A 12,429-nucleotide genomic window follows, 5' to 3' on the forward strand; every position below is an offset into this window, starting at 1 on the left:
TGTATAGCCCATCTACTTGATGTTGCTTAGATGACTTCGGTTACACTCAAACCGTAGTCGATCATTCGATTTACTATGATGCATTTGATATTCATATGATAATTATTGTTTGATATTCTACAACCTTTATAAAGAACTTCATTGAGTCACTTTGGAGGAGCTATCTCTTCTATTTCATGGCCAGATGATTTACAATACATCTTTCACATATGGGATCAAAGGATCACTTACACAGCTGAAGCGTGAATCGACCTGATTGATAGTTTTGTATAATGGAATTCATGGATTCACACTGATCAAATCAGTCAACTCCTTCTGCTGAAGATCACCCACTATTTTTTCCTAGTGGCTCTAAAGTAGTGGCTACGTGACTAGTCTCACAGTGTCTTTATCTTTAGACATTTAGATTTCCTTATGAAGTATCATTCAAGAAAGCATATTTAGAAAATGTGCTTAGAGACTTGTTATCTTCTTATTATGATTATATCATAATTTATTAAGTCAGATCTTGTATTCGTGGACTTCATCACAAGCATCACATTGTATTGTAATTGATATTATATTAATAATTATTGAACACGACATGGAATGTGTGATTGGCTTTTGAGAGCCACATATATTTCCATCAGTATCCTTATAGAGCATATATTATGGATTTAACACCTTGCCGAAATCGTAATTATCTGATAAGAAGATATATTTTATAAAATAAAATTTTGGTTAGATGAGAAGGATGATAATGATAGATATATGTAGTAAAAATATTAATATTTATAAAAAAGGAAAAAGGGGGTATGATTAATAGTGGAGGTTGGAAATTGGATTTGTATGGATGAAGTGTAGAGTCAGATATAGTCTTTTCAAGTTGGGTATTACTAAAATATTAGTTTTTCTTTTTCCTCATCGATCCACATGTTACATTGCCAGCATAGTATGGAATCCTTGGATTTTCTTAAGACTCTGTGTTTTTTTCTTTCTCTTAAATTCTGATCGCACATGTCTATTTATGAAAACTGTGCCGATGTGTTCTTCAAAAACTTTCCTTTATGAGACAGGTTAATCCACTTTAAGAAAAAATGAATTTCCATGAGTAGGAGCATTCTCAAACTTCAAAATTGCACTAACTACAATTAAAATCAATGCATTTTGTTTTCCTCACATGTTTCTCTACTTTTGCATTCTTCACAATTGCATTCTTCATATTTAAATCAATCTTTTTCATTGGGCCACTTGCTCTAGTTATTAATTTTTAAAATCACATTCATTTTTATTTCAATCATTCTATATTCATTGACTCACATGTTCACATACTTTTTAAAAGAAAGAATTTTTCATCCCATAATTGGCAATTATGGCATTGCATTTTTCTATTCCATATTGGCACCTTCTTGCATAAGGTCAATTGTTGGTCGATGATGTGGATTGGCTCCATTATATGATTGGCTGCAGCACATGATTGGCCACAATATAAAATAATCAAATTGTGGCACATGATAAACCCAAATAAACTGATATTTTTTAAAAAATAAATATGTTATTTAATTTTAAAAATTAATCAATTATATATGACTTAAAAATTAATATCTCTACTGACAATGTGTCATAATATTCTTAAATAATTTTAAGAAATAAAAATCTATTTTTTTAGGCGTATGATTTCATGGAATTTTATAAAATGGATAAAACAGAGAAAATTCAGAATATCATTTCAAATTACATTTGATACCTTTAAGCTTCACAATACACATAATAATCATTTCGAGATAAATAAAAATGTAAATATTTTGATATTTATCTAACAGGTAGAGTGTTCCTTGGTGCCCATTTTTCAATATGCATTTGTCGCATTACATAGTTCCCCTCCCCCCTTTAATATATTTATCTTCTTGAATGTTCATGATAGTGAGACTAGATGGTGTGGAAATTCATATGTATCTTTGGAGGAACATTTTGAGAAAATAAGAGGAGATCTAACACTCTAAAAGTTATGTGGATATCCCAAGTAGCCAGATGTTTGAATGGGTTGAAAAACTCATATAAGTGATCAAGGGATTGTGGAAGTTTGGATACTCCAGGTAATATGATCATTTAGATTTTTTGTTTCTAATTTCCATTTTGGACTTGCTATTTTTTCTGTAATCAATCTCTGATTGAGTCAGTTGAGGCCATAAATCTCATCATATCCTTCGTTCATGGTTTGGCTGGAATGCTAACAAGATCATTCCCAGATCTTGAGGGACACTGATTAAGAAGAAGACAAAGAGCTGAGATGATGAGGCCCGTGTAGATGCTAGACATGTGAGAGTTCATATGAATTATTTTAGGAAACACATGGTAGCAGATTTTAAATGTATGCAAATACCATCTCAAATAACTGATTGTGGAAGATCCCAAGACTAAGATGATCTTTTAAAAGATATTCCTTGTTCCATAAGAGGCATCGTAAAATGAAAAAACCTTCTAAACCAAATATTGTGAGTTTTATCAGGCATAGTTTTGGGCACTTAGAAGAATATCATTTTATTCAATATCATCAAAATGGGTGTTTTATTATTATAAATTAGAGGAATATCATTTTCCAAAATATCTTGAAAATAACATGTGTTCATAGATTCCTATTAGAAAATCATTAGGTAAAGAATATATAAATGGGTTTTGAGAATATTTCTAATTACTATTACACCTAAATTGAGAGTTCCCAATTCACTCAACGGAACTCCATTGCGTGATTGAGTTTTATTCCTTACTTTCTAGCAAATATTTTTTTCTCAATAAGATAAAATGATATCATAGATACACTTATTAATTGGATGAATGTTTTTATTTTCTATCAATATACACACACGTTGTAGTAATAGATACAGATATAATTGTAAGGTTTACTTTGTGTGATAGGTATATGCTTCATTTGATTGAATGGACCTGGTTACAGTGAACATCTGCAAAATGTGGGTGTAAAATCATGAATTGACCTACAAACTTTCCAAATATTTTCCTTATCCTAATTCCCATGGGACAAACTCTTTCCTTCAATGTTTATTCAACTCATTTAAAATACTATTCACTTGTATTAAAGCTATTTTTTCTTAAAGCTCTTTTCTCTTTTGACTCGGGCACAATTTTTTTTTTCCTTTGTGCAATAACTACCACAGGGGCTGTGGACGATTTGACTAGTGGCATCCAACAATAATACCACAGGGGCATAGTTATATGCAACCCAATACGGTTAGACAATGCTTCATGTTGTACAGCTACTAGCGGATATGACACCAATCAAGGCTATTTGAGTCCAGATAGAGCAGCTCCCATAAACTTTTTGTTATGTTCATGTTCCTATATATATAAATATTAATATATATGTGTGTGTGTGTGTGTGTACAGTTTTGGTAATCCTCGTAGGCATGGCCTCCTCCTTTGGGAGAGCATGGCGACACCATCTACAACCCCTCCAGCACAGTAGACCTCCATTGGAAGAGAGCCCTTTGGAGTAGGAGGAAGAGGGCGGCTTCTCCTTAGTGGCATATCTCCCATAAAACTTTTGTGGACAGAGCGCTGCAAGCCCTTCTCCACCTGCGCCCGCACTCCCTCTCCCACCCTCCCTTCTTCGTCATGCTCCTGACCGGACCACCATCAACTTGAGTCAGCTGTCTACCTCAGGTAGCGCGAGCTCGCCACCACCGTCAAGCTCAGCGTCGCCAAGATCAATTCTTGATCCCATTTTTTCCCCACTAACTCTCTAAAATTTCTGATGTATTACTTTCAATTTTTGTCTAAATTGATTATTTAAACAAGAAATTCGAAGAATTTGTCGATGCATGAATGAATAGTAGTGACAGCAACAATTAAGGGTTAACATTGCCCAGCTATGGAAACATGGAAACGAACTGAAGCTTTAATTTCAGCAGCATATTGTTCTAGAAATTTGAAGATTTGTGAGCCCATAGAAACCTCAAAGAGATTGGTGGGTGCCCTTGTCTAATATATGCATGTGCACTGTGAAGGCCTTACTTGAGAATTGTGAAACAATTAATAATTTTGAGTTCTGGAAGCATAAAAATTTCTTAGATCTCTCTTTGTGTTTTTTGTAGTTCTCAAGGACATTCTTCATCGGGGAAATATTCTACATAGAAAGTCATCTTCATGCCCTATAACGTATTCTGGCATGGTAATGTTGAATCAAGAGCTCTCTTTTTTATTTACTATATATACAGAAGAGCTTCCCACACGGCTGAACAGTTTGTGCTTGAGAGGCCAAGATTTCATGGTTTAATGAATGGTTCGTAAAACTAGCATACTAATTTTCCAGAAGAGTTTGAAAAGTTCTGACTAGTATTGAGCCATCCGATATCCAACCTCTAACAAACGATATCTTGTTTCCACATAAATTTGGCAACGTTTCAGAAACCGAATATTGGATAACTGGATATATATCAAATATCCTTCTGATATGGATATCGGGACATATATTGTAAGCCTCTAGACGTGGCAAATGACCTATCAGATATTGAGTATGATATCAAGATATCGGTTTTCAAAATCTTTACCAAAAGTTGGTGACCTGATGATAGTATCAAATGTGAGTATATAGGCTAAAGAAATGAGCACCCATTATCCCATGGGAAATTTTCTTAAAAAAATATATAAATACTGTTGAGGAAAATAATAATTGAAAAAATTATAATTTATAAATGTTAGGGTGGGTAGAGTGCACACATATAGTGGGCCCCATAGTTTCTTGTTATGGGTCCCCATATCCATACTATTGGACTCATTTTGGAGCGAGCCAGACTAGGTATGTAATATACATTGGGCATTGACAATAACCTTCAACCTATGTAATAAATGCTTAAGCATAATATCTATAACTTCCTATAGCTCAGTGTTACGATCTGCAATGACCAAGTCCTATTTAGGGTTATGATCTGCAATGATTAAGTCCTATTTAGTGCCTATTTAGTGATGACGCCCAACCTGATCTTTCAGGCCATCACCTTGTAGCGGTGATTCACTACAGACAGTGAGCATTCGTGTTCGTGCTTAGGCGGGACGGATCAGGTGAAGTCCGCGCGTGATGGGCGCGTGGGCCAACAAGTGCGAGTGGGCAGGCGCCAAGCGTCACTAGCCAGTGCCAAGAGCCACCCACAGGCGTGAATGCTATGTGCAAGCGCCAAGCGCCGCGTGGGAGGGCGCGGGACACGCAAGCCGGGCAGCATGCCGTAAGTGCAGCGCGTAGAGTTGTGCGAGAGCCGCATAGTGGCCATACAGGCAGTGCACGCATTGCGTGTGTGGGGCACGGGGTGGGAGACATCCCACCAGGAGACTAAGGCTATTGGCACACGGTGTGTACCAAGGCGGCATGGGGGTGCGTGGCATCCCTCCGATAGCACAAGGTGCGTGGCGCCTAGCTTGGGGAGCTGAGAAAAAGTGCCAGTGCAGGTGTTGTGGCATGTGTGATCCCTAGAGGCGGGGCTGGCATGATGATCGCCAGGCCCCTGAGCACAGAGCGCCCAGCCTAGGGGCACGCATGTAGCGGCAGTGCCAGCGGGTGGGCACACGGGGTTGTGAGCCTCAAGGCACAATGGCACCCCTACCTAGGCGCGTGGTGACTCATCTCGTTACTTTGGTATCAACCCTGGTCTTCCCCCAATGTAATGATCGTGACTACGATGTAACCTTTTGTGATATCAATGCAATGACATTATTCCTCGACGGGGCTACGTCCCCGCCCTTTCTTCTAACCCCTTCTATGTGATCTTAAGCTATTGCAAAAGACTTCTACTGCAAGACATCGAGGCTGCTCAGTGTTCTCCTCCGAGAACTGAGGCCACCACGCACTAGATTCAAGCGATTGACATAGCTCGGGATTTGACCGTGTGACAATTGGTAATATAGCCAAGTTGGGCTTCTTCCGCTTGTGTTTCTGAGCCATTGGAGGAAAGATGGATTCTACAAAAATTTCCAAGTTACGTGAGAAAAGACTCCAGAAGGAGAAACTCTAGACGCAAAGACTTCGCCTCGTGGAGAAGAACCTCTTGAGTTTGAAGGCCCAGGTCGATAAGAATAAAGACGACGGTGATGCAAACCTTGAAGATCTGAGGACTGAGACCAGTCAGAGGCAGGATCGTTTTGAGAGTACACTACACGAGTTGATGGGGATGGTGTTGACTATCAAGCTAGAATTCTCTGAATGAAGATGGGATGAGAGTCCAAAGAACCACCCCAATAACGACGGAGGAAAACAGGTAATGCTGCCAACCCCAAGGTTTAATGGAGCGCGCAAGAAAGTGGATGTGGCCAATTTTTTGGTATGACTCTGACATGTACTTTGAGGTCAATGAGTTCTCAGAGGAGAAAAAGATCCTCCAGGCCAGTTACTTTCTTGTGGATGATGCCAAACTATGGTGGCGCCAACGCTCAGAATGTGGAAATTGGCCGCCACCCACCTATGAGGATTTTGTACGTGAAATAAAAGAAAATTTCATTCCCCACAACATGGCGTGGATGGCGAGGGCAGAGCTTGACAATCTAAGGATGACCGGTACTCCAAGTGAATATGTGAACCAGTTTGTGTCCATAGTCTAGAGGATTATCGATATGTCTGAGGCCAACAAGCTCTACTGTTTCACCAACGGACTTCCCCACTGGTTCCAAACAGAGCTGGAGAGACGGCTGTGCAGAGACCTCAACTCCGCCTATCAAGTGGCAGAGGAAACACAGCTTTGCCCCAGGAGAACTGCAAAGCCATAGGAAAAGTTCAGAAAGTGGGGCAAGCCACGATAGGAATGCGCCGAAGTGCCAGCAGCCCAGAATAGTCAAGGCCTGAAGAGGAAATTAAAATCAGGGTACGCCAAGAGCCGGGACAAGGGCAAGAACCCAAGATTGGGGAAGGCATATCCAGGCTGTGGGGGCAGCAGGTTAATGTGCTTCTCATGCAAAGGCACCCATTTTATGAAGGATTGCTCGAGGGGTATTGGGGCGGCCACCAATGTAAACGCGATGGTCGCACCCCATGTCCAATTGGATGTTCCTAGGGGTAGCAGTACAGGGACATTGAACCCCTTTCAGTGCTTGGTGGCACTATAGGGGGATGCCCCGGTCTAGTATGGAGGTTTGAACCTCTTGCACGTCCCGGTATTGATCAACAGTAGACCCGCCAAAGCCATAGTTGACAAGGGGATGACGCACAATGTCTTCGCTGAGAAGAAAGCCAAAAAACTAGGCTTGAAACTTTCCCCAAGTACGGGGAAGATCAAGGCTGTTAACTCGGAAGTGTGAGACACCGTTAGTGTGGCCTAGGAGGCATTGTGCAGGTGGGACTAGGGGAGGGTCAGACCAACTTCATGGTGTCCCCCATGGATAACTTTACAATCGTCCTAAATGTCGACCTCTTGATGGGATCGCACGCAGTTGTGTTTCCCCAATACTGCAGCATACTAGACCCGGAGGGATCTCACCCATGTTTTGTGAGAGACCAAAGGGTCTAGAAACTGCAGAACACCACTCTTTTGTCTGCCATGCAAATCAAGGACGGATTGAGAAAAGGGAAGAGACCTTCCTCATCACCATATGAGGGCCAGCACCCCAAAAAAGGGTGGAAGGCACCCGTGTGCGCCAGCACATTTGGCTGCGCTTAGTTGGGGTGGTGACAACGACAATAACCCCGGTGCAACCGCGGGTGGACTACCTAGGCTGATCATGGACATACTGCGGGAGTTCGCTAGGGTGATGTGTGCGCAACTTTGTGCAAAGTTGTCGTCCAGGCACCCTACAAGATGTCGCCCTCCTACTTGGAGAAACTGAGGAAATGGCTGTAAGAACTGCTGATGCACAAGTTAGTTCGGCCGTCCAAGGCTCCCTTTGGTGCCCTAGTCCTGTTCCAAAAGAAGAAGGATGGTTCACTCTGACTTTTTGTGGATTACCGAGCACTGAGCAAGGTAATAGTGAAAAATAAATATTTTATACCAAACGCTGAAGAATTGTTTTACAAGCTCAAGGACACTCGCTATTACTCGCGGATGAACTTGAAGAGCAGGCACCACCAACTGCAGATCAAGCAGGGGGATGAACCAAAGACGACGTGCATGAAGCGCTATGGAACTTTTGAATTCTTCGTGATGCTTTTTGGGCTCACGAACGCTCCTGTTACATTTTGTTGTTTCATGAACAATATCTTTCGAGATTATATCGATGATTTCATTGTTGTGTACTTGGATGATATTCTCGTATACAGCCAGAGCTTTGATGGCCATGTGAGGAACCTAAGGAAGGTGATGGCCAAGTTGAAGGAGCACGAGCTCTACCTCAACCTGAAGAAGTGTAAGTTTGCCTTGCAGGAGATTGAATTTCTTGAAACCTAATCGGGAAGGGAAGTGTGAGCATGGATCCCTCAAAGGGGAAGGCCATTCGGAAATGGACAGCGCTGAAGGGAGTACCACATTTGAGATTTTTCCTTAGGTTGGCCAATTACTACCGAAAGCTTATCAAAGGCTTCTCCCGACTAGCCACTCCATTGACAAACTTGTTGAAGAAAGATGTAAAGTCGTAGTGGACAGACCAATGTCAAAGACCATTTTATGAGTTGACGAGTGCAGTCTGTGGTGAACCGGTGCTCCGCTTGCCCAAATTTGACAAGCCATATGAGGTACACACTAATGCTTCTAACTCCACACTAGGGGTGTCTTAATGCAAGATAGGCATCCCGTGGCGTATGAGAGCCGCAAGCTGAACGCCACGGGGAGAATATATTTAGTGTGCGAAAAGGAGATGACAACACTAGTACATTGCCTGAGAGTCTGGTGCAAATATCTCCTTGAAGGTAAACTCGTGGTCTACACTAACAATGTGGTCACCAATTGCTTTGGGTCCTACAAGAAGCTGACTCCGAAGCAAGCGAGATGGCAAGATTTATTGGCGAAATTTGACGTCATCTTCAAAAACAAGCTGGGGTGGGTAATCAAGTGGTCGTCGCCTTGGGCCGCAAGGAACTAGAAGTTTTTGTGGCCGCACTTTCAGCAGTCTAAGGAACCAGAAATCAAGTTGGCGCTGAAAGATGATTCAGATGTCATTCGCCTAATAAAGAGCATTGTTGTAGGCGAGACAAGGAGATTCTGGACTGAGGATGGCATAGTCTATGCTAATGGGAATCGGGCGTATGTGCCCCATGTGGGTGGGCTGCGGCGTAAGCTCTTGTACAAAGCACATGACGTACCCCATGTCGGGCACCCAAGATAAGTGTGCTCGCTTGCACTCCTGTCTAGCAGGTATCATTGGTCAAGACTAGAACGAGATGTGGAGGCTTATGTGCGTTCATGCCTGGTGTGTCAACATGATAAAATTAAGAAGGCAAAGGCTACAGGAATACTGAAACCTCTCTAAAGGGCGAGCAGACTATGGGAGTCTATTTCGAGAGATTTCATCACTTGTCTTTCGCTCGTGGGTGGGCACAATGCTATCTTCATGGTCGTGGACTGTTTTTCTAAGTATGCAACCTTCACCCCCACTACGTTGGAAATGCGCACACATGGTGTGGCTCGTTTCTTCATGTCCGATGTGGCTAAGTATTGGGGTCCTCCACTAGACATCATTAGCGACCGCGATACAAGATTCACAGGTCATTTCTAGGATTCGTTGTTTAAATACATGGGCTCCAATCTCAAATTTTCAATGAGCTTCCACGCCTAGATAGATGGTCAGATGGAACGCGTGAACGCCATGCTTAAAGAGTATTTACAGCACTACGTTTTGGTCAATCAAGAGAATTGGGCGGAGCTACTGGATGCAGCACAATTTGCACATAACATCAACTGGAGCTTGGTTGTAGGTCATTCACCGTTTGAGATTGCTACGGGAAAGCAGCCGCTAACTCCTCCGGAAGTTGTAAAGAGAAAGGGGAATGGTCATTTCCCTATGGCCTTCCGTTTTGCGCATGATTATCATGCCTACATTGAGGAAGCCCATGAGGCACTAGAACATGCTGCTCAGAGAATGAAGAAATACGTCGATCAGCACAAACGGGGCTTGGAGTTCCAAGTCGGCCACCTAGTCTTGTTAAAGACTAATACGCAGATGCTGAAGACAAAGCAAGCAAAGAAATGGCACAAAGGTCTGGTACCACGCAACAATGGGCCTTTTGAGGTGGCAGCTAAGATCGGACAAGTTGCCTACTTGCTCAACATACCCCGTTGGCTAGTGTTCCTATCGGTCTTTCATGTATAGATTCTAAAGAAATAATACCAGATTCCAAAGACGGCTAGGAACCAGCCCCAACGAGCGCCGTCAAATGTGCGTGCACATTTCGACGATGAGGCACATTGACCGAGGCGGCGGTCTACGCGAAAAGGGTGATTGATCGAGGAGGACGTCACATGGGAGTACACTCATCAAGTTCAAGAACAGACCAGCCAAATCAGCAACATGGGAGCACACTCAGATTTATGGCAATTAGAGGACCTTCTGCAAGCATATAAAGCAGAGCAACCAGCGTCGACGAGGGCATCTACAAGTTCAGGCGATGGCGGCGTGTTAGGCCCCTAACTAGGCAACATTTCCTGCTCATAGGCCTGCGTGCTTATTAGGAGGGCGTGTTCGCAAGAGAGTCACGATTTGTAATGATTGAGTCCTATTTTGTGCTACGATGCACTAAGGGTGGCCACGCGCAACCTGATCTTTGAGGCCATCGCCCCATAGTGCTCATTCACTATGGACAGTGTGCGTTCCCGTTCGCGCTTAGGCAGGATGAATCAGGTGAAATTTGTGCATGCTGACACGCAGGACGACAGGTGCGAGCACGTGGGCGTCGAGCGTCGCGTGCCAGCGCCAAGCGCCACGTGCAGGCGCCAACGCTTTGCGTGAGCGCCAAGCATCGCGTGTGGGCGCAGGACGCCCAGGCCATGTAGTGTGTCGTGGGTGCAGCGCACGGAGTTGTGCGGAGGGCCACGTAGTGGCTGCGCAAGCAATGCATGCATCGCTTGTGCGGGCACGGGGTGGGAGACATCTCGCTAGGAGACTAAGGCTATGGGTGCACAGAATGTGCCGAGGTAGCATGGGGGCACGTGGCATCCTTGTGAATAGCGTTCGGTAGGGTTCGCCCGTCCCGATATCCGTCCGATATCTGATATCGGACAACCGATATCCGATATCCGGGCTAAAGTGGGACGGTCTAGGATATCGGATATCGGGCGATATCCGTCCCTCAGGGGTTGGACGGATATCGGTACCGGATATTGGAGGGGTAGGGAAGAGGCGGATCTCGGATGCCGGATATAGGTTTTCGATATCCAGCGAATTCTTTGTTCGGCTCTTTGCAATCCCATACCGAAAAATTTTAACTTCTGTGACAATATATATCCCGTCGGCCCATTATCTAGTTGAATCACATTTTGGCCGCCCCGTGGCCCATTGTTCACTATGTTATTATACAAAAAATCCTAGAGGAGTGTGGAGATAGTTAATAAAAATAATAATAAATATTAGATAATGGAATTAATAAGTAAAAACAATTTATATTTTAAGTGAACAGAATTACGGGTTGTAGTTAATAAAAATATTAATAATTTTAATGTTATTTTAGGAATATTCATGGCGTTTGATATTTAGTTGATGGAATTAATAAATTAACGGACTTTTCATTTTAAGAGAACTAAATCACGTGTTGCAGTTAGTGTATTAAGGAGTGTAGATATAGTTAATAAGAAGAATACTAATTATTATGTTATTTGAGGAAAATTTATGGCGTTTGATATTTAGTTAATTGAATTAAGAAGTGAAAACAATTTTCCTTTTAGGTGAACAGAATTAAGGGTTGTAGTTAATAAAAATATTAATAATTTTAATGTTATTTTAGGAAAATTCATGGCGTTTGATATTTAGTTAATGGAATTAATAAATGAACGGACTTTTCATTTTAAGAGAACTAAATCACGTGTTGCAGTTAGTGTATTAAGAGGTGTAGATATAGTTAGTAAGAATAATACTAATTATTATGTTATTTGAGGAAAATTTATGGCGTTTGATATTTAGTTATTTGAATTAATAAATTAAAGGAGTTTTCATTTTAAGATAACAAAGTCATGTGTTGTAGTTAGTGTATTATGGAGTTCAGATTTAGATAATAAAAATAATAAAAATTATTACGTTATTTGAGGAAAAAATTATGGCGTTTGATATTTAGTTATTTGAATTAATAAATTAAACGAGTTTTGATTTTAAGAGAACAAAGTCACGTGTTGTAGTTGGTGTATTGAGTGTAGATGTAGTTAATAAAAATATTTATTAACGTGTTGTAGTTAATAGAAACAGTAAAATTTTTAATGTTATTTGACAAAAATTTATGGCGTTTGATAGTTAGTGAATGGAATTAAGAAATTAATGGCAAGTGCATTCAAATGTATTGTCGTAGTAATATCGGGATATTTAATTACATGATTGGCC

At 41.6% G+C, this 12,429-nt stretch overlaps 1 protein-coding gene across 1 annotated transcript; it reads left to right on the forward strand.

Annotated features, from left to right (window-relative positions):
- Positions 1-9,693: 9,693 nt before the first annotated feature.
- Positions 9,694-10,895, forward strand: LOC144704949 (uncharacterized). Its single transcript, XM_078577535.1, has 2 exons — positions 9,694-10,102; positions 10,771-10,895. Exons 1-2 carry the CDS (start codon positions 9,694-9,696, stop codon positions 10,893-10,895), a joined length of 534 nt encoding a protein of 177 aa, XP_078433661.1.
- The last annotated feature ends 1,534 nt before the right edge of the window (positions 10,896-12,429 follow it).

The sequence above is a fragment of the Wolffia australiana genome, chromosome 6 (assembly GCF_029677425.1).
Source record: "Wolffia australiana isolate 7733 chromosome 6, ASM2967742v1".
Classification (NCBI taxonomy): domain Eukaryota; kingdom Viridiplantae; phylum Streptophyta; class Magnoliopsida; order Alismatales; family Araceae; genus Wolffia; species Wolffia australiana.